Genomic DNA, 21,894 nt, shown 5'->3' on the forward strand with positions numbered 1-21,894 from the left:
TGTTCAAAACTGCTTTTATTTCTTTATTTCACATCTCTTTGTTTATTTACTGTGTCTTGTTTGGAATTTATTGCTTTGCACTTCATCCAGAACACCCTGGACAGCATGCAGGTATTTTAGGGTGTAAATTCTCTTTTCCCTGTCCTGAATCCTGCACTTTTTCCTTTAAAATGAGTATGATAGTCCTGCCTCACCTTGCATGAGATGTGTGCTAGAGCCATTGTTATGCAGCATGCTTGGCATTTAGTGGCCTAATACCAAATCACCAAAATCAGATTTATTTTTTTTTCCTATGAGAGATTAATCTTCAAATTTGGCATGATCAAATGAGAACTCAGATACTGGTTTTGAAAGGTAATTTTCTATGAGCATGCCCAGTAAGAATGGTTTGGTAGTTTATTCAAGAGTGTAGCTTTCTGCCTGTGTGGATTTTGTCTGAATTCAGACTCTTTCTTTGTTAAAGCAGAGTTTTATGTGATATTTTCTCCTGAGGCTGATTTATTCAGCCACCTGCTGAAAGCCACTGCCGCTACATAAACAGTTAAACTATGAGATTGTATCTCCATAGCGGAATGTGAGAGCTAATTACTAGTCTGAATTCAAGCCTGACCACCTGGAAAGTTGCTCATCCTCTCCTCTGTCTTGTGTGAAAAGTATCTGTCTTGCAATGGATAAAGCCAGCTTCATTTTCCATTTAAGGAGCCATTAAAGCAGTAAAACTGCATTGTATGAGAAACTTGGCAAGTCCTAGGTGGTGTATGTTTAGTATGTTCTGTAGTAGAGAATTTTCTTACAACCACTGCCATAGACAGATCCCGTTTTAGGGAGATCTGGTAGACTTGGCATTTTGTGCTGTCGTTCCTGAAAGAGGCAGCGTGGGCAGAACCATGACACAGGATAAACAGGCAGTACTGCTCAGAGTGTAAGCGCATGGCTCGCCCTGCAGTCACGTACATCAGCATGTAGATTTGCCACAGAGAGGTGAGTCTGGCTCACAGCAAATCAACCACCTGCCTGAAGTCAAGAAACAAAGATAGGCCTGGGGATTCCTCATTAGTGCTGTTGTAGGTCTCACAGCAGTTCTTTCTTTATAGGTACCAGCTTTGTGCTCACTTGTAACTCGCAGCCTTGATTAGATACAAGTAGTAATGACAGGATTCGTACTGTCACAAGAGAACAAACTAAAGACTCTAGGTGCTCAGAAGAATAGTCAAAACAGGCATATACCAGAATCATAGAGTGATTCAGGTTGGAAGTGTGATGGTTTGGGTGTTACCTGCCCCCCCCCACTCTTATGAAAATCACCCAGACTAGACTCAGCTGAGCTGGAAATTAGAATGAAGCTTTGTATTTACAGCTTAGCACAATATACAAGCAGGTATTTACAATATCTACAGCTATAGACAGAAATACACAAGTTAAAAAGTGATACAGAAACACTACAGCCCTCCCAGAAACCAGAGTCCCCAGGAGGGGCTCCCTTTCCACCCTTCTACCTTATCCCAGACTTTGCCTTACATTCAAGGTGAGTTTGGATAATTGGTCAGGGGGGTTAGGAAGCAAATGGATTAGTTAAACAGCAGGTTAGAGAGAAGTGCAGGCAGCCAGACCCAGAGAACAACTCTGTTACCTATGTTTGTGTTCTTGTTTTTATACATCTCAGCAAGCCCATGAGTGATAGTAGGCATCAGCACAGTCTGAAGTTGTGCCGGGGGCGGTCTAGGCTGGATGTTAGGAGGAAGTTCTTGCTAGAGAGAGTGATTGGTATTGGGATGGGCTGCCCAGGGAGGTGGTGGAGTTGCTGTCCCTGGAGGTGTTCAAGAAAAGCCTGGATGAGGCACTTAGTGCCGTGGTCTAGTTGATTGGCCAGAGCTGGGTGCTAGGTTGGACTGTATGATCTTGGAGGTCTTTTCTAACCTGGTTGATTCTATGATTCCTTTTCACAGCCTATAATCTAATTCCTCCCACTAAAATATCTCAGCTAGGCTCAAACTAGCACAGGAAGGGATCAAAGATCATCTAGTTCCAACCTTCCACCATAGGCAGGGACACCTCCCACTAGAACAGGTCGCAAATGAGTCTTTAATAAGTAACGCTAATACAAGTAATTAATATTTTTCAACCATACTTTTAAGGGCAGCCTTAGCATCTCGTTGGAGTCTGGATTGTGATGTTTTTGTGTTTTATTTTGTGCTAGAGTTTCCATAACTGCATGTGGAAAGGTCAGTATCTTTTCTTAGAGAGTTGAATAGCTCATCTCTTGGAAAAAGGGGGATATAAGACCCAAACCACTTTACTACTTTCTTTGTTTCGTGTTCTTTAAACTTGTACATCAGTTCATTCAGCATATTAATAAATAGCAAAGGCTCACATTTCAGTTGCACAGAGCAACAGAGAAAAGATGAAAGAAAAAAAAAAAAAAATCAAAGATTTTAATGTTTGTATAAAAGTCTGCAGTGTCTCTGTACCTTACTGTTTTCTGTTTCATAATGAGTCAGATAGATACCCTGGGACTCTTTTTTAGCAGAACTAAATTAATTTGTCTCTTATGAACACAAAGAAATTCTATCCTCAAAACTCACTGGGACTTTTAAAAATGGATTTGTTACTCCCTCAAAAAAAAAAAAACAAAGGAGCAAACAGTACCACCTTTTGTGGTAGGAAATTTGGATTTTTATGTTCTTCTGGGATTGTAAATGTTATATCTTTACCTGTGATAAGATCTTTTGTAGGTTGTATGTAATATGTGGTGTGTTCTTGATATGTGTTGTGTGAAGTTTTTTTCTTATGTGAACTGAGAACATTTTTTCCTCTTTCAGTAAAAAGAAACCTTTAGAACAGTTGAATGAACCTAGCAGATATCCAGGCCTTGTTAGTGTGGCTGTTTGAGTTGGTGTATACCGTGAAGGGGCATTTAATGAAGCGATGTGTGTTCATCATAAAGCATCCGTGATGGTTTGGGTGTTCCATGCCTCCCAACGCTTTAGAAATCACCCAGACTAGACTCATCCAGCTCTGGAAATATGAATGAAGCTTATATTTACAGCTGGCACAACATACAAGCAGATATTTACAGTATATACAGTTATAGACAGAAATATACAAGGTAAAATGTAATACAGAAACACAACTCCCCTCCCAGAAACCTGAGTCCCCAGGAGGGGCTCCCAGCCACCCCTTCACCTTCCCCCTACCCCTCTCAACCTTACCCCAGTCCCAAGGAAGAATGGAGGTTTGGCCAGGGGGTTAGGAAGCAAAGTGGATTAGTCCAAAATGGAGGGTGAGGTTAGAGAGATGCAGCTCAGCTCAGCCAGCAGCCCAAGCAAGAGTGATGCCGAGTGTCTGATTTATGTTTTGTCTTATGTTTTTATACATCTCAGTAAGCCTATGAGGGAAGTAGACATCACCATTGTTTTTCTGTCCACAGCCTGTAATCTAGTTCTTCTCACCAAAACATTCTAGCCTGCTTCAAACTAACACAGCATCAGAAGAATATTTAACACGTTAGCTTTCATATAAAGAGCCTATTACTGCCTCTGTTGAGCTACTCCTGCTTGCAGTGTTTGGGTCGCAGCACATAAGCCATAAGTGCTCCCTAGGTCTCAAATGGCACTTTGCCAGACCACAGACTCTCTCCCTGTGTGAAAATCAGAGCTTTCTGATTCATCAGGTTTTGCCACAGGTGTTAATATGCTGTCTAATAATTCTCTGGGTACTCCACATATGTGGGTTTGTCTTCAGGAATATCTGGCAGTGTATGCAAACAGGATATGCAGGCTATTTGTAAATGAAGATTGACTTTGAAATGCATTGCACTGAAAACATTAATACTTCCTAGTCAGCACACCAGCTGATCTTTTAAGTTCTGTTTTGTTAAAACCTGATGCTTCAAGATTAAAACAAAATTGTTTGCCAAGAGTGACATTTTGGTACTTAGCACAAGCTTGCTAACAATATCCTCTTGGCTGGTGTCTGAATTACTTCTGTGTGGTTTGGCATCTGTAGTGAGGAGCATTATTTTTTGAAAGGGAATTCAGCCAGTAGCTAGGCCAAACATACTGCATGAGCCACTGGGGGAGGGTGGTGGTGGTGGTGGTGGTTTTTAATGTGTAAGTGTTAATCTAGCAATTCAGGAGGCTTCAGTTGAATAGCAGAGGATGGGCAAACCTCAGAAGTATTACCTGAGGTTTAGAACAAAATGGGAAAGAACAGAAAAGTGGCATTCAGGTGTATGTAGAAGTTACAAGCTGTAGGATCTATTCTTGGCAGTGTTTTAGCACTGCCAAAACATATGCTGAACTTCCCCTTTATAGATTTGGGGTAGAAGAAAAACTTACTTCAGTGTTTCAGGGCTGCTAAAAGGTTATGTGCTAAAGATGGGTGAGGATTTAGGGAGAGAAAAGTGTGATTGCAGGCCTGTTTATCCCAAATAGTTTACCTATCCTGGATTCCTGGTACTGTAGAAAAATCTGCTGCAGTCACAACTGGCTCTGATCTCAGTCAAATGTCTGTGTTGTGTCTTGCTTGCACAGGCCAAGGTCCGAGAGCTAGAGGAGAAATGTCGGACTCAGAGCGAACAATTTAATCTCTTGTCCAGAGAGCTGGAGAGGTTTCGACAGCAAGCAGGGAAGATTGATCTCCTGAGCAGTAACGTGGTGGTATCCTCAGATATCCCTGGTTCTCCTGGTAAATCTCTATCCCAGTTAATGAATGGAATAGCCACTTCTATAGGCAAAGGTAAGGACCAGCATTTTATTTGTGGTTGTCTCTTCTGCCTTGTAGGATTTAAGATGCAACTCAGTGATGTAAACAGAGTCTGACTGCACAAATGCAAGATAGAGTTTGCTCCTGTTTCTGTTTTGTTGACTTGCTTAGATTTCAGACTATCTCTTAAGCCTTCACTGAGGTTGTTTCTGTTTTACTTGAGCAGAATTCTCTAGTTGCTGTTGGGTGTAGTAGAATCATAGAATAGAATCATAGAATCAACCAGGTTGGAAGAGACCTCCAAGATCATCCAGTCCAACCTATCATCCAGCCCTGTCCAATCAACTAGACCATGGCACTAAGTGCCTTATCCAGTCTTTTCTTGAACACCACCAGGGATGGTGACTCCACCACCTCCCTGGGCAGCCCATTCCAATGCCAATCACTCTCTCTGGCAAGAACTTCTTCCTAACATCCAGTCTATAGCTCCCCTGGCACAACTTGCACAACTTGAGACTGTGTCCCCCTTTTCTGTTGCTGGTTGCCTGGCAGAAGAGATCAACCCCCAGCTACAGTAATGAGTAACCTGTTCAGTGTTAAAACTGTGTCTTCCTTATGTAAGTAGAGGTAAAACAAAAGAAGAAAGAAGACAATCAAACAGGCAAAAAGCAAATCCAACCAGACAAAAACTTACCAACCACTCAACCAAAAAAAAAATACCCAAACCACCACAAAAACTCCCAACCAACACAACAAAAATATCCTCCAAAAGCACACACATGCAAAAAGAACAAGGAAAAAAAACCCAACAGCAACAACCAAACAAAACAACCAACTAAACAACCAAAAAAAGAACCCAAACAAACAAAAAAACACACCCAATCAAACCCTTTGATTTGTATTGGTGTTCCTATACCTGTAGTTCCTGGCATCTTAGAACAATATGTGTTTTAACAAGATCTGTGTTGAACTTCTGCTAGGTCATCTGTTGCCAGAGGCAGCTGCTCCTCCTAAGTACACAGCTTTGTTAATGATTCATTATTCATAAGAAAATTGCAAAGGTTAAGGCAAAAGGGTTACCTGAGGACACTGGAAAGTAATTTGCATGTTAGACTGTATTATAACCCTCATGGAGGCTGAGGATTGTGTTTGCCAGTTCACTATCATCCCTGCTAGAATGATTTTAACTGCTTCTTCTGCAAAGGAACATTTGTAAGGTCATTACCATTACTTAAAAATACCTTCAAAGCTGTTTTAAAATAAGTATCACAGGATATTAGGGGTTGGAAGGGACCCAAGGAGATCATCGAGTCCAACCCCCCTGCCAGAGCAGGACCACACAGTCTAGCACAGGTCACAGAGGAACACATCCCGACAGGCCTTGAAAGTCTCCATGGAAGGAGACTCCACAACCTCTCTGGAGAGCCTGTGCCAGTGCTCTGTGATGCTTACAGTAAAGAAGTTCTCCCTTGTGTTGAGGTGGAACCTCCTGTGCTGCAACTTACACCCATTGCTCCTCGTTCTATCCCAGGGAGCAGTGAGCAGAGCCTGTGTGTGTCCCCACCCCCGGCCCTGACCAGCCCGCAGGTGTTTATAAACATGTCTTAAATCCCCTCTCAGTCTTCTTGTCTCCAGACTAAAAAGCCCCAGGTCCCTCAGCCTCTCATCAGGCAGTGCTCCAGTTCCCTAATCATCCTTGTAGCCCTCTGCTGGACCCTCTGCAGCAGATCCCTGTCCCTCTTAAACTGGGGAGCCCAGAACTGAACGCAGTACTCAAGATGGAGTCTCACCAGGGCAGAGTGGAGGGGGAGAAGAACCTCCCTTGATCTGCTGGACACACTCCTCCTAATACACCCCAGGATCCCATTGGCCTTTTTGGCCACAAAGGCACATTGCTGTCTCATGGTTAACTTGTTATCCACCAGGACCTCCTCCACAGGGCTGCTCTCCAGCAGATCACCTCCTAGCCTGTGCTGGTGCAGTTTATTATTCCTCCCTAGGTGCAGGACTCTGCACTTGTCCTTGTTGGACCTCATTTGGTTCCTCTGTGCCCAGCTCTCAGTCTGTCCAGGTCTCGCTTGATGGCCACACAGCCTGCAGCTGGATCTGCAAACTTGCTGAGCAGAGACACTCTGTGCTCTCATCAGTATCACTGATGAAGATGTTGAACAGGACTGGACCCAGTATGAAGAGGAACTGGAAAAATGAAATAGTCTTGACTTTTAAAATTCCATCTTCACAAGCTTCTGGGAAAATTCTGTGGCATAGGGCCTAGGAATCACAAATCATTTCCCTGTTGTTACAGATGAGCAGTCAGTCATTTTCAGTGAAGGGTGCTAAACTCAATGTGAAACCAAGTCAAAAGGAACCAAGGTGACATCTTCCTTTCATTTCACTTCAGTAACTTTGCACTTTGTATGCCTTGGGTTTTTGAACATGAAAAGTGAGCTCTTTGCAGCCTTGCCCACTGAGGTGTGTGTTAGTTTATAGCCTTTTCTGGAGCTGCACATCTTACCTAAGTGGATATCAAAGTGCACTAAATGGAGAATTCAGAAGGCATTACCTGAGAGCACAAGAATCTAGCAGAAATTGCCTTAATATCAACAGGATTAACTCCTCATGCCTCTGAGGACAGGATTTCCCAAGCAACAATTAATTTGGAAGGAAAGGTAATTAGAGATTGAAATATCCTCTAGGCAGCTAACGAAGGTCCAGTCTGTATCTCTGGAATTGCTCTAAGTAGACCCCAGTCCTCAAATGAAAACAGAATAAATGTTTTTTTTAGGTCTTTTAATCAAACTTTCCAAACTAAGATTTATTCTAGAAATATTAATGGAAACAGCTTTTAAAACACCCTTCAAAATACAACAAACAGAAATCTTCCAAGAAATCTTTGACTAAAGCCACAGACAACCCAGTGTGGTCTGTACTGAAGTCATTTAAATTTAGGTCTTGCTCTCTAAACCTTTTCTCTTAAGTTACTGATTTTATTTTGTGTGTGACTTGGAATTCAAGGCCTGCAGCACCAGTGTATGAGGATCAGAAAGCTTTGGGCAATGCTTATTCTCAGTATGAATGCCCTGGAAACAGGAAAGAAGTGTTTGAGCAAATGGGCAGGATTCCTCAATATCGAAACTCACCATTTCACCATAATGCTGGGAATGCTACAGCAGGTTCTTCAAACCAAAAGTGTGATTATTTTTATTATGTGTGAGGAAGAAAGAACACAAGGACACAGCTTTCAAAGCAAAGCAAGCGAAGGAAATGAGCTCAGTTTATGACCAGCTGCTTCGCCTTAATTGGTGATGTTTGAATGTGTCAGGAAATGAAGTAAACCTAGGCAGGCTAGATGAGAATGTAAAAAGTTCACTCTGAGCATTTAATAATGTCACAATCAGATATAGAAACCTTAAGATTTATTATTCATTGCATAAAAGACTTATTTAAATGGCCCTTCTAGATAATTTCGGTAGTTCATGGTGAATCAGCAATTCCAATAAATAAAAGGGAGAGTCTAATTGTCCTGCAAGTATCTCCAGCTTTAATGCTGCTGAGACATCTGAATTAAGTCTGGTGCTCTTCCTTGCCTCTGTCATTGAAAGGGTGTTCTTAAGATTTCCTTGGCAGGTCTTTTGCAGTCATGGGAAAATAAAGGCCATCTTCAGAGTGTGTAGATTGTGCAGGACTTTGCAGAGTAAAATCCTGTGGCTTTATAAGGTTCTTCTCTAGTATTTAGAGGAAAAATAAAAGGAGCTGTTTTCAAAGCTGCTGCGCATTGTTATGAACTGACTTATTGTATTTTTTACTTTTGACTCTCAGTTTTTTTTCCAGAGTGAAATTTTTAAAAGGAAAGACATTTGTTGCATGGCACAAGTAACCAAATGAATAATAAAATAGAGGGCACTGAAGGTGGCAACAAATCCAGTTGGGAAGGCAGATCCATTTTGCATAGCTGGATTTGGGGCAGAAGCTCTGTTTCTACATATTGATGGTTATGTGTATAGACATTACTTTGATGGGAAGTGAGATATCCAACTAGGCTGTGTCTAGTGATTAGAACCATCTGGAGCCATAGATGAGTTCAGGCACATGGTGCAATTAAAAGTACTACATGGTTTTCTGTCCTGTGTATTAAGGACTCAAGGAAAATTGTATATATCTGTATTTACAAGTGGAAAAAATAAGATGGTTAAATATCTGCCAGCTCCTTGATATTCCTGGGCTTCCTGATAATGTGTGTTGCTATCCTGGTTACCATCTGCTACATATACAAAGCAAGGGCTATATTATCCAGGAACCTTTCTCTGCATTTTGTATTGGAGTGCAACTAATGTAATAACAAAGCCTGAGAAGTCCAAGAGCAGTTTCCTTTGAATGAATAATCACACTTGAAGCAATTATTTATAGACTTGGCGCTGACAGACTGATATGGCAAGCACATTAACAGCAAACAGAAGGAGCTAAATTGGCTAAAGGTTTCTGAACAGGGATGGCTTTTCTGTTACATATGTGAGAAAGGTTCCAAGAATAAAAAATGTGCCCTTTCCCAGCCTGGGGATTGCTGTAAGCAGGGCTGGTTGTAATTAATCTTTTGTATGATGACTTGTGTATTGCCCTGCTGCCAATGTGCTTAAGCTGGCCTGCTGTAAATTGCAGCCATGTAGAGAAAATTAATCATATTGGGCTCGGGAGCACACCAGCAAAAAAACCCTCTGTTGTTCTAGTTTGGAGGTTTTTCCTCTTCTGTAATATGAATAAAGAGGTTCCGCTGATACTTCTGGTTGATGTGTGGCTAGGAAGCTTGAAATTCAGTAGCAAAACATTGCTGTCCAGGTTTCTGGACATTACTGAATGCTGAACCTGTACTTATCCAAGATCAGATAAATTAGAGCACAGGTTATGTTAATGAGAGAGAAAGGGGAAAGCTCTCTCTATATCTGATTGTGTCAGCAGCACTCTAGACTGTTTTGCTGTAACTCTGCTGATGCTGCAAGTGTAATTAAGCTCAGTTTACAATACCTGCTTGGTTTTGTGTGGTTTGGGGACTAAATTAACAGTAAAAGGGGAAAATGTAGAAATATTTTTATATTACACTTTATTAATAGTCTTTCTCTTGCAAACCTCTTGTAAGGCTACCTTCTTGGGTCTTTTAAATGTGCAGTATAAACTATTATCCTTTTTATTTTGAAGTGCTTTATAAAAGCACCATAAAAATGTTCAAAAAAACATTTTTGGAGATTTTTTTTTCTCTTTCTTAGCCTCTGTCTTCCATTTTTTAGATACTGGGAAGGAGACACTGTGGTCCAGTTCTGGGCCCCTCAATTCAAGAGAGATGTTGAGGTGCTGGAACGTGTTCAGAGAAGGGCAACAAAGCTGGTGAAGGGCCTGGAGCACAAACCCTATGAGGAGAGGCTGAGGGAGCTGGGGGTGTGCAGCCTGCAGAAGAGGAGGCTCAGGGGTGACCTCATTGCTGTCTACGACTACCTGCAGAGAGGCTGTAGCCAGGTGGGGGTTGGCCTCTTCTCCCAGGCAACCAGCAATAGAACAAGGGGACGCAGTCTCAAGTTGTGCCAGGGGAGGTCTAGGCTGGATGTTAGGAGGAAGTTCTTGCCAGAGAGAGTGATTGGCATTGGAATGGGCTGCCCAGGGAGGTGGTGGAGTCACCGTCCCTGGAGGTCTTCAAGAAAAGCCTGGATGAGGCACTTAGTGCCATGGTCTAGTTGATTGGATAGGGCTGGGTGCTAGGTTGGACTGGATGATCTTGGAGGTCTCTTCCAACCTGGTTGATTCTATGATCAAGAAATATCAAGCAGGTCCTCTGGGAACTTACTGCCCTGCAAAAAGCCAAACCATTTCCCTTCATTTAAAAATTACAGTCCTGTCAACTAAATCATCATCATTTCTGTCACTTTCTTAAAAGATAAATGCATGGCTTGATTCTACTTTCCAGTACCTGGGAATCCCTGAAAGAAAAAGAAAGGTTCCAACAGCAGCTTTCTAGTGTTGGGCATATTAAACAGCATGTGAGGTAACTTCTCCTGAGATATCAAGGTTCCCAGAGCAAAAAGTTACTTTTTTTCTCATTAGGGGAAATTGTAGCTTTGATTTTATTTACCTTTTTAAATTAAAATATCTTCACTTTCTACATTCCATTCCATTCCATATCGCTGACTTCTGTAGTTTACCAGGAGGCTGGGAATTTACCAAAATGCTGCTTTTACACTCTGCAGTCTACTTACCTTTGTTGGCTTTGTTCTGTTTGTTTGTTGTTTTTTTCCTAGGAGAAGAATGTAGTCCACTGCTGCTCATTAGTCTGCCTGAGGTCAGTTACTTATGCTCATGTGTGTTTTGTTCACTGCCAGGTCATGAAAGTCCTTCTGGAAGCCGGTGTGTGATTTCAGAGTTTATACGACCCCTTCAAATTTCTGGAGACAAACCAGAACAATTGTCTGTCAAACCTACATTCCTGTCCAAGTCAAGATCTGGGACCCCAAGATGCAGATTTGATTCAGACGTGAGTGTTTTTAATTTGTGGCTGAAAATGTGTGTTATGAGGCCAAGACTTCTTCTCTCTGGGAGACTGCTGTGGGTTGATTCCCCTGGTTTTAAGAAGTTAAGAGATGAATGTCCTCATTTCCTATGGCAGCTTGGGAATATGACATGAACTTGATATTTTCAAAGAAGTCTCAGCTGATGTCCAAGTTACATAGCATAAAAAAGTGGGTGTGTGAGAACCTCAAGCTTCTATGTAAACCTCAGCTTTTGAAGATGCATTCAGAGTGCTGTACTAAACCTATGCGTAAGAGGTTTAATTCATCAACCTGGGAGTGAAAGTTGCAGGATGTTGTCACTAAGTTCTACCATTCAACTTTACAGCTTGCTTTTCCTTCCACTTTTGAAGGGTTCTGTTCTCTTATAAGTAGAATTCTAGTAGAAAGGCAATGGGAAGCTCAGAAGAGCTTTACAAAGCTGCCACAGCCAAGTTGGACGAATGTTAAATGTAAGGAGGTGTAGCACACACACACTGAAAACTTTATAGAGGGCTATTATTTTCTATTAACTGTAAGCCTGATTTATGTGGGCAAGCAGCAGTGAGGCTTTTACCTCTCACTTTACATCCTGGAATCAGAGTCTTAATCTTTGCAGAAGTAAATAAACTGAAACTGTTTGTGTATATTTTCTGTCTACTTTATATTCATTGCTGCTGAAGCTGTGGATGTTGATAAAATCAAAAGGTTTTCAAATGGATCACAAGCCTGAGTATGGTGTAGGATATTCAGCAAAGTCTTAAGATTGCTGTATAGTAGGGATTCCATGGGCATGTCCAAGGATAATCCACAAATAAATGTATGTGTATTTAAGTGTAGTGGCACTGCTGAAAATTGGGAGCATTCACTGCTTTTTGAAAAGACCACAATAAAGGCAACTCAAAGTAGTCAAACCATAAAAAGCAGCTTAGCAGTGAGATTTAGGGAAGCAGAACTAACAGCAAGGAACAGAAGAAGTGCATGTCAAATTTAATTCCCTTTTCCTATTATTTCTGAGTTATCTCTCACTGAGAATGCCAAGCCTTCCTTTGCAGAATTGTTCCTTGTGTACCTTCTAGAGTGTAATTATGTGATACAACCTTGCACTATGCAAGCTCCCAGAAATTAGGCTCCATTCTTTTTTAGAGATATCCAGACCCAGGAGGAGAGTGTGTGAATAAAACCTAAAGTCTTTGTGACATGCCCATAACAAGGTGCCAGGATGATAACCCTTGGAAATGTGGTTGTGTCCTCAGTTGCTACACAGAGGAGAATACCTGATAGCTGGCTACTACCACCCCCCCACACACTGGAGGAGGGGTGCTGGCAGGACCGTGTGTGCTGTGCTAGCCCAACAACTAATCCACCTCTTAGCAGTTAATTCAGAGGAAAAGCAACTTCACTCAGTGGCTTTCTGGTGCACTTTTGTTCTATTCCAAGGAGCTAAGGAGGGATCATTTTAGGCCTGAAAGTTACAGTTCAATATTCACTCTTTCCAGACTGTAAAGTTTTGGTCACTTTTTGGACTACTTACATTTGATCCCACTGTTAAACCTAGCATTTCTGCCTCAATGAAAGTTCTTTCAATGTCAAATGAAAAGTTGCTCTTTTTTTTTTCCCTCACTGAATATGCTGGTAAATTCAGAGGAAAGTCATTATTTCTTTCAGTTAGTGGAAAGGGTGGAATTCAAGAGCTACTGCTGCTGTGGATTGGGTTGGCAAGGAGATACATCCATTGCTACCTGCACCAGCACTGAACTCAGCATTTGTCTGAAGTACTTAGTCACTAATATTAGGTTTCTATGATTGTTTTCTGATGAAAATATTGGAGTATCATCTGTGGTTGTCTGTGTGATCATACAGCTGTACTACACCCAGAAGCACCAAGCATATCACTTACAATAGGTCATCTTGCAGTAGCTGAGTTCACTGTACTTTAGTAAAAGCTTGGTCAGGAGGCTAAGGTGGTCAGCGAGACCGCTGTGGTTAAGTCATGCCTCTCTCTTTAGTTAGCAGCATGACAGGGAGTAGTCACCTCTCCCTCAGCCACCTCCATTGACCAAATGACACAGCCCCAAGCTCCTGGTGCTTTGTCAGCTCTGCAAACCTTTGAGAGAAACCAACATTCAATATCAGAGAGGTGATCTGAATTTGTAGCAAGATGTCATGGAACTAGCTCCCTTTCCTTGCTGCATTAGAATCCGAATTGCAATTCCTTATAAGCCTAAACCCTCCTCAGTGAAATTAACCATTCCTGTTCCGTGCTGTACTTCAGTTATTCTGTGTTGTTTGTGATTGTTGTGTGTTCATTGATTTTTCTCTCCTGTCAGGAAAAGAATTCAGGCATCTATCTTTTTTTTCCCCCACTACAGATGGATAATGATCAGAATTCCAATACCTCAAAGCAGAGATATTCTGGGAAAGTCCATCTTTGCATCGCCCGCTATAGGTAAAAATCCCAGCTCATCACATCTACCATACATATCTGTCTTATTCAACATTGGAGTTTGCTTCACATTTATTCATGCACTGAATTATTACCTGGAACCAACGTTATAGATAGCAAACTGTCTGCACTGGCTGCAAAGTTGTGCCATTTCCAAGTGCTTCCATTGTCAGAGAAAATTTACCATGACATGGCTCTTTCACCCATCTGTGCATTCGTAGCCTTCACTGTCTAAATGAGATGAGAATGTGCATCTTCTGTGCTTTATAGAGGATTTCTCAGTCTGCTGATATAAACTTCTTTTTCATCAATGCAAGAATGATTTAAAAGCTCCACTTGTATTTGCTTTTCACATTAATAATTCAGATTAAAGTACTGTCAGGGTCAAATTTTCTGTGGCTAACGAATTGTTTTCAGGTTGAGTATGGATTTAAGTACTTCTAAAGGAGTTTTTGTTTATGAGTAGCTTGTTTGAGCTGTAACTCACTGGTTTTGTCTTTAATTTGTCTCTGCTGAAGTTAATAAACTTGTGCAGAAGTCTGCCATATAAAGCAAAAGATATGCAGTGACTGGAGAAGACCTGCACGACTGAGTTTGCTCTAATTGACTTTTGGCCATTGTGTTCAAGGAGACCTGGATAAGAAACACGTAAGCGAATTGAAGAGGATGTGGGTTTGAGTCTATAGTGCTTCAGCTGCATTTCATGGCAGCTTGATGGTGATAGAATTCCAGCTCACAACACCAGTGCAGACTGCGCTCAGATTATATGTTTCAGGCAGGAAGCCGAAAGACTGAACCGAGGAATTTCCTTCCTGTGCAGCCTGAGAACTGTGCAGCTCTGTCTGATCAGCGTTCATTGTGTGTGCTTGCCAGTGAACACCGTTTCTCCTTTGTGCTCCATTGCAGCTACAACCCCTTTGATGGACCAAATGAAAACCCGGAGGCAGAGCTCCCCCTTACGGCAGGAAAGTACCTTTACGTGTATGGAGATATGGATGAAGATGGCTTTTATGAAGGTATCTTCTTTCAGTCTGTGAATTCCTGCAGATTCACGGAGATTTAAATCAGTTCATCTGTCAAACATGCTCCCGGTTCTTTCCTTCATCTACTACCAAATCAGTTGCTAAAATTACCTCTATAATCATTGTGTTAATTAAGAGGAGTTCCTGCACCAGCATAGCTGTTCCTTGCAGGCAAAGCTAATTATAAATATTTTATATTGTCAGCTTTTCCTGCTGCCAAGATTTAAGTTGACGAGAAAGCTTACTGGCAGTTCTGCTGTTTTGCCTCACCGAGTCCTTAAGTTCTCAAGCTGGTGAAGGGCCTGGAACACAAACCCTATGAGGAGAGGCTGAGGGAGCTGGGGTTGTTTAGCCTGGAGAAGAGGAGGCTCAGGGGTGACCTTATTACTGTCTACAACTACTTGAAGGGACATTGCAGCCAGATGGGGGTTGGCCTCTTCTCCCAGGCAACCAGCATTAGAACAAGGGGACACAGTCTCATGTTGTGCCAGGGTAGGTCTAGGCTGGATGTTAGGAGGAAGTTCTTCACAGAGACAGTGATTGGCATTGGAATGGGCTGCCCAGGGAGGTAGTGGAGGCACCGTCCCTGGAAGTCTTCAAGAAAAGACTGGATGAGGCACTCGATGCCGTGGTCTAGTTGACTGGCTAGAGCTGGGTGCTAGATTGGACTGGATGATCTTGCAGGTCTCTTTCAACCTGGTTGATTCTATGATTCTATGTTGTTTATGTAATGTTTTCACTTACGTCTTCTTCCTTACCTTGTCTGCTTGCAAGGCAATGGCATGCAAGAGAGGTGCTCCTTCAAGAATTTTAATGGCATTGCTCTTTTTCACCAGGGGAACTTCTAGATGGACAAAGAGGACTAGTCCCTTCCAACTTTGTGGATTTTGTTCAAGACAACGAGACCCGGTTATCGAGCACATTAAGCAGTGAACAAGATCAGAACTTCATCAACCGTTCGGGTCCTGCTTTGGAAGGAGATCTCCTGGAGATAAGTCCACCGAGTCACATAGACTCTACTGTAATCAGCAATGGCGCAGGGACTCTGGATGTGAACATTGATGAAATTGGAGAAGACATTGTGCCTTATCCTAGGAAAATCACCCTTATTAAACAACTAGCCAAAAGTGTCATTGTGGGCTGGGAGCCACCGGTAGTGCCACCCGGATGGGGAACCGTTAGCAGCTACAACGTTCTAGTAGACAAAGAAGTGCGGATGAACATAGCCTTGGGAAGCAGAACGAAAGCTCTTATAGAAAAGCTGAACATTTCTGCCTGTACATACCGAATATCAGTTCAGAGCATTACAAACAAGGGCAACTCAGATGAACTGCAGTGCACTTTGTTAGTTGGGAAGGATGTCATAGTAGCCCCCTCTAACCTGAAAGTGGACAACATCACCCAGATTTCTGCTGAGCTCTCCTGGCTCCCTACCAATAGCAATTACAGTCACGTCATCTTTCTTAATGAAGAGGAATTTGACATTGTCAAGGCTGCTAGCTACAAGTACCATTTTTTTAATTTGAAGCCCAATATGGCCTACAAGGTGAAGGTCATGGCAAAGCCCCACCAGATGCCCTGGCAGCTTCCCCTGGAACAACGAGAAAAAAAGGAAGCCTTTGTGGAATTTTCTACGTTGCCAGCAGGTTTGATATTTGTCTCTCTGCCCTAAAACTCTCTGGTTAACTTTCTCTGAAAACCCTAGATAAATTGATCTAACCTTTAGCTTTGTACTCTAAACTCCATCACTTTCATGAGCAGACTGGGGATTGTTAGATTGCTTAATGGTATCTAAGATGAATTTCTGTCCTCTTCTTGTTCCTGGCTAAAGACTGAAGCATTTTGGGGAGACAGACAGTCATGTTCATCATCATCACAAGTCACACACGATGTGTTTTAGCAGATTAATCTCCATTTCTATTTAATTTGTCCAGTATTTCTGATAGTAATTTATTTTGATTGATGTGAACCACACTGGGGGAAAACAAACAAAGAATTATCACTTCTAGCATGCTGTTTGTATGTTACTTAAAGCACTTTTAACGTGGTGACTCAACCCTTTTCTGTAATGAAGACAGACGTGTTAGAAGAGCACATAGTCATTTAGGAGATGTGCATGCTTTTTGGTTGTGAAGTTATAATCACATTGCATGATTTGAATTTGTGGAGATGAATTGGTTGTGTGTTGGAGAGTCTGGGGTTGTTTTTTCCCCACTGTACTTTCACAGTAGGAATGCTGGTGTTACCAGTTACTGCTCAGTATTTCAGAACAGTGAAGTAGCATAGAAAACAGGAGCACAAATACTATAGTGCATTTAAAGGATCGTGTCATAGTTTTTGGTGTTTATAGATGTACCTGAAAAACTGGAGCATCTCTCCTTATACAGCCATCTAAGCAAGGTTGTCTCATCAAGGACACGTAGAAGACTCCTTATATATTCAGTCTTTAAGTATGCCTCTGAAGCAGGGACAGACAAGTACAAGTGGCTCCTGGCAAGCAAAATGTCAGTAGCATGTACTGTGCTATGTCTCAATTGGCTCCCTGCTAGGATTTGACTCTAGCAAAGGGACAGGAATTAGTTCTGGTCTCTTCCTTGGCTTGTCTGACTTACATGTAAGGAGACAAGCACAACAGCAACGCTGCTTGAGTAGAGAGAGAGAGTTAGGCCTGTATGTCTACTGCTTTTGATGCTGTTGATTTACAGCTTCAGTGAAAACAGCCTCAGCTCAGGCATTTACTCTTTGTGTCTTAAGTGATTCCAGTGAAGTAGTGCTGTTACAGAATCTGATAGGATGGGAGTGCATTTTAAACTTTGTACGTGTTCTGTGAGAGTCGTAAGACACTGCTTAGATGATGGCTTGAATTTATGAGATGAGTTAACTTCTTTGTATTTTGGGAAGGACCTTTCCAGTGAGTCTTTTTCAGGCCAAACACTAAACATGCTGCATCTCCCTCTAGTTGCTGAAATGTGCTAAAGCAAAGAATGAGCTGTTCCCTGCTGAGGAGCTCAAAAATACAGCAGCTTCTGCTTTCAAACCCAGAGATCCCAGAATCTTCCCCACCACTTCATTTCACAGAGGGCATTTTTACAAAAGTCCATCAAGTTTTCACTGCTGTGTGTAGTAAAAACTAGCAGCTGTTGAGTGGTTAGCGGCTGGTGTTTGTACTTCAAATGTTGTTGAAACAAAGGGAAAATTAGGTCCATGGAATCACTTAGCAATGGAAGTTGCCATGCCCAGGGAGGTGGTGGTATTGTTGTCCCTGGATGTGTTCAAGAAAAGACTGGACGAAGCACTTAATGCCATGTTCTAGTTGATTGGACAGGGCTGGGTGATAAATTAGACTGGATGATCTTGGAAGTCTCTTCCAACCTGGTTGATTCTATGTATTTTGTCTTGCAAATGTTACTGGTTTCGAGTAATCAAACATTTATTCTTCCAACCTAGAGTTAAAAGAAAGAAGATTAAAAATACCTAGACCAAGTGTCTTCAATGCAACTGATACTATTTTTTCTCTCTTATTCTGGATTATTTTTCCACCTTCTGTCAATTGGTCTACATTCTAAGGGGACACGTTTCAAAGATGATTTTAGAGTATGCTGAGAGAGCAATACAGGTATTCTGTGAAAAGAGAATCTTTTGTTCTTCTGCTTCTCTAGAAGATGCCTAGGAGTGAGTAATGTCAGGTAGACCTTTAGTTGTGGTGGATGTCAGGTGTAGCAGACAGTGCAGCATGAGCTGGCCACAGACAGCTGCTGAAGTTTGTACTGACATTTTTCAAAGGGCTACAGAAATGTTTACAAATGAATACTTGTTCTTGCTTTATTTGAAGCTGGGAAGCTCTGCTCTTTACTCTAGAAGCTTCAGTGCTATCCTTGTATCCTTTTCTACTATCAGCTTCTTGTACCAAAAAGGGAATGGGGATCGGGGGATATTTTTTAATTTTCCCTGTATCAATCTTAGGGGTTTTTTAGGAGTATATTAAGCAAATATGAACTTGAGGTAACTGATTACATTTCAAAGCTAGGGAGAGCGGTTGCATGGAAAGCACAGGACACTTAGAGGTCACCTTTACATTTTCCCCTCTGCATAGATATACATGTTTTGCATGAGTTATGCTTGAAACACATTGGTTACTATTGGACCAAAGCTGAGTGACAGCTCTTTAGTTGCTGAGCAATTGAATTTCTCTTCTTGATGCATCAAAGCATTAGAACTGCTTAGATTAAAATGGAAGTAGTTCTCTCTCGAGCGCTCCGATCTAAATATCAACAGGGTTAGGACCTATGTGACTGTTATGGGTTTTAAGTTAATTTAGGTAAGAAATTCATGAAGACCAAACTGTAGCAGAATTCTGAAATGAACATTTATGTTGATGGCCAAGACCATCAAAAGTCAGCAGGGGCAATTTCCTGTTTAATGATGAGGGGGAAACAGAAACCACACTAAGCCTTGGGCATCGCAGTTTATTAAACCTCCCTCTATTACAGCCTGTGAAGGTCAAGATAGACTCCCTGGGGATTGCTTGGTTTTGTGAGATTGGAAGGAAGGTGACTTCTCCTGCAGGAAAAGATTAATGTCATTGTCACTGACAATGTACTGGACTAGATTAGATAAATTCTTTCTTGTAAGCAGAGGAGCTTTGCTGGATTGGGAGTGCCAGCTGTCAATAAAATAGAATGGTCAGGGAAGCTGAAATCCAATCCTAAATCATCATCTACATCTTGCCCAAGAATAGTAGTAGGTCAGCTTGGATGTTTTCACCTTACAAGTTAGAAATACATTCTAGGTGGGATGGTATAGACAAAAAAATAAATGTTGTGCCTGTAGTGTCCTGAGCATTATCATATTTTTATTTCCATTCCCACTAGAGGATGAAATTCAATGACAGCAAACTCCTGAAGTGCACTGACACTTTGCCAGCACATCTGGAGGCAGAGGCTTTTGTGATATTTACACTTGTACCGTGAACTGTTGGGTAGCATTGAATGCACACAGTTAAAATACTTGAAGCTTTTTGGGGAGATGAAAAGAAATTGGTTCTGCCTAGTTCATTGGCAAAGGCAAACTTGCAGCAGCCAAGTTGGTGTTGTCCTGGCTCTTGCACAGAGATGGCTACAGCTGATCCCTGCTTCTGAAATGTTTTAGCATGGAACTAGAAACTAGATGGAACTAGATGATCCTTGTGGTCCTTTCCAACCCTGACTGATTCTCTGATTCTAAACACTTCTCAGGGTCTGCCTGTTAAATTAACACAACAGTTAAATAGTAGTGAACTAACAACCTCTGTGACATTTTTAGTTTAGCTTTCTCTCCAAAGTAGAGCTATTTATAGAAGGGTCATAATGTCTTTTAATTACGGGTGTACTTGGTGTGCAGTTGCACTGACATACTGTAAACACCTGAGAAGGTTAGTAGGCATATTTCTTTTCCTCAGTGCAGAGAGAAGCCTTTAAATCCAGTCATCTTTTAAACCAGCATGCTGCTGGTTGAAAAGGTTAAAGTTTCAGCCTGCAGTCCCCATTGCACCTTAGTGCCAGTTTGCTTCCGGCCCATAAATCATGACATTGAGCCACTGATGGTCCAGGGAGACAGACTTTAAAAGTGATTTCTGCATATGTAGTGTGCATTCACTGCAAATACATGCCAAAAAGTCACTGGCTGTCACGTGCAGCAGCTTTCCTCTAACCGTGCTACTACTCCTGGGTCTTTTTCTCCCTGCATTTTTATGTTAGCATCTTCTACATTCAGAGTAAGTAGCAGTTATGAAGCCTGGACAGATGGAAATAGGTCCAGAGGAAGTTACAAGTACAGACTACCTTGAAAAGAAATATAGATGAGTCAGTGACTGTAAACTCACCCTGACTCTGTGACCTGCTGAACCTATGCTTCTGTTGTTGCACAATAATTGCAATAAGGTTACTTTAGCTCTTCAAAAGAAAATGTTTTTGAAGTGCTTTGAGGATCTGTAGTTCCATCTCACAGATGTGTCAGTTGATGCATATACTTCTGAACTAAGGCAATGACCAGTCTCGTCTGTCTTAGGTCCTCCAGCTCCACCTCAAGATGTTACTGTACGGGCTGGGTCCGCCCCTGCAACTCTACAGGTGTCCTGGAAACCACCAACTCTGACAGCAACAGGGACCTCCCATGGCGCCAATGTCACAGGCTATGGTGTCTATGCGAAAGGCCAACGGGTGAGTTCTCCTTCCAGCGCTATGGTGACCATCTACCCTAGGTGAATCCCAGCAGACAGCTAAAGGCAACAGTGAACATGTGACAGCACGTGAACATGTATGTGAGGCTTTCTCAGCTCTCAGTAGGACCTGCCTCTTTGTGCATAAATTGCTTATTAGCTTCCTTTCTTATAAGCATTTAAGTTTTTTGGACAAGTGAGTTGAAAGGATTGATGACAACTGGTGCTACCTGGTGTGGAGCCCTGATGTGGGCTCTTGCAGCTCCTTCTCTGCTGGCAATAACTCACTTCATGTTAAGACACTGCAGGTGGTACTACACTGGCGTTGAGAGGAGAGGAATGGATATTTTTATGTTAATAAATTGCTTTTTTTGTGTACTCAGGTGGCAGAAGTGATCTTTCCAACAGCAGAGAACACACTGGTGGAGATAGTGAGACTGAGAAATTTGGAAGCCAAGGAAGTTACCGTTCGAACACTCTCTGCGCAAGGGGAATCAGTGGACTCTTCTGTTGCTGCCATTCCACTTGACCTACTGGTGCCTCCAACCCCTCACCCCAGAACTGCTCCTAAATCTAAGCCATTAGCAAGTGCCGGAGCCCCAGAAACCAAAGAAGAACATTTAGGTCCACATTTGAAAATGGATGAGTCGTGGGAGCAGACTCGTTCGGCATCCCCAGTTCATGGACACATGCTTGAGCCGCCTAACTTTCACAGCCCACTTCAGGGGAGGAGGTCTCCATCACCTAACCGAATACTCCCTCAACCTCAAGGCACACCTGTCCCAAATACTGTTGCAAAAGCCATGGCAAGAGAAGCTGCACAACGAGTTGCAGAGAGCAACAGGGTAAAGGCAGTCATTTTCTTAAAGCTTTATTTTGTGCTGACTTAATTCATTGTGACACTCTCTATCAAAGAGTTTGTTCATCATATGCTTTGAGGAGCAGCTAATCATTCCTAAACCCTAAAGAGCTTTAGTTTGAGAAGAAGGTGTGTGCTGC

At 42.1% G+C, this 21,894-nt stretch overlaps 1 protein-coding gene across 9 annotated transcripts in view; it reads left to right on the plus strand.

The window, feature by feature from the left end:
• RIMBP2 (RIMS binding protein 2) overlaps positions 1-21,894 on the plus strand; it is a 128,739-nt gene that overhangs the window by 77,450 nt on the left and 29,395 nt on the right. For all 9 annotated transcript variants that reach the window (XM_064168792.1, XM_064168787.1, XM_064168788.1 and 6 more), the window contains 7 exons: positions 4,533-4,737; positions 11,067-11,218; positions 13,604-13,680; positions 14,584-14,693; positions 15,536-16,345; positions 20,745-20,896; positions 21,279-21,740. In XM_064168792.1, the coding sequence (XP_064024862.1) occupies positions 4,533-4,737; positions 11,067-11,218; positions 13,604-13,680; positions 14,584-14,693; positions 15,536-16,345; positions 20,745-20,896; positions 21,279-21,740 (1,968 nt within the window). The remainder of the gene's footprint in view (positions 1-4,532; positions 4,738-11,066; positions 11,219-13,603; positions 13,681-14,583; positions 14,694-15,535; positions 16,346-20,744; positions 20,897-21,278; positions 21,741-21,894) is intronic.

The sequence above is a fragment of the Pogoniulus pusillus genome, chromosome 30, assembly GCF_015220805.1.
Source record: "Pogoniulus pusillus isolate bPogPus1 chromosome 30, bPogPus1.pri, whole genome shotgun sequence".
Lineage (NCBI taxonomy): Eukaryota > Metazoa > Chordata > Aves > Piciformes > Lybiidae > Pogoniulus > Pogoniulus pusillus.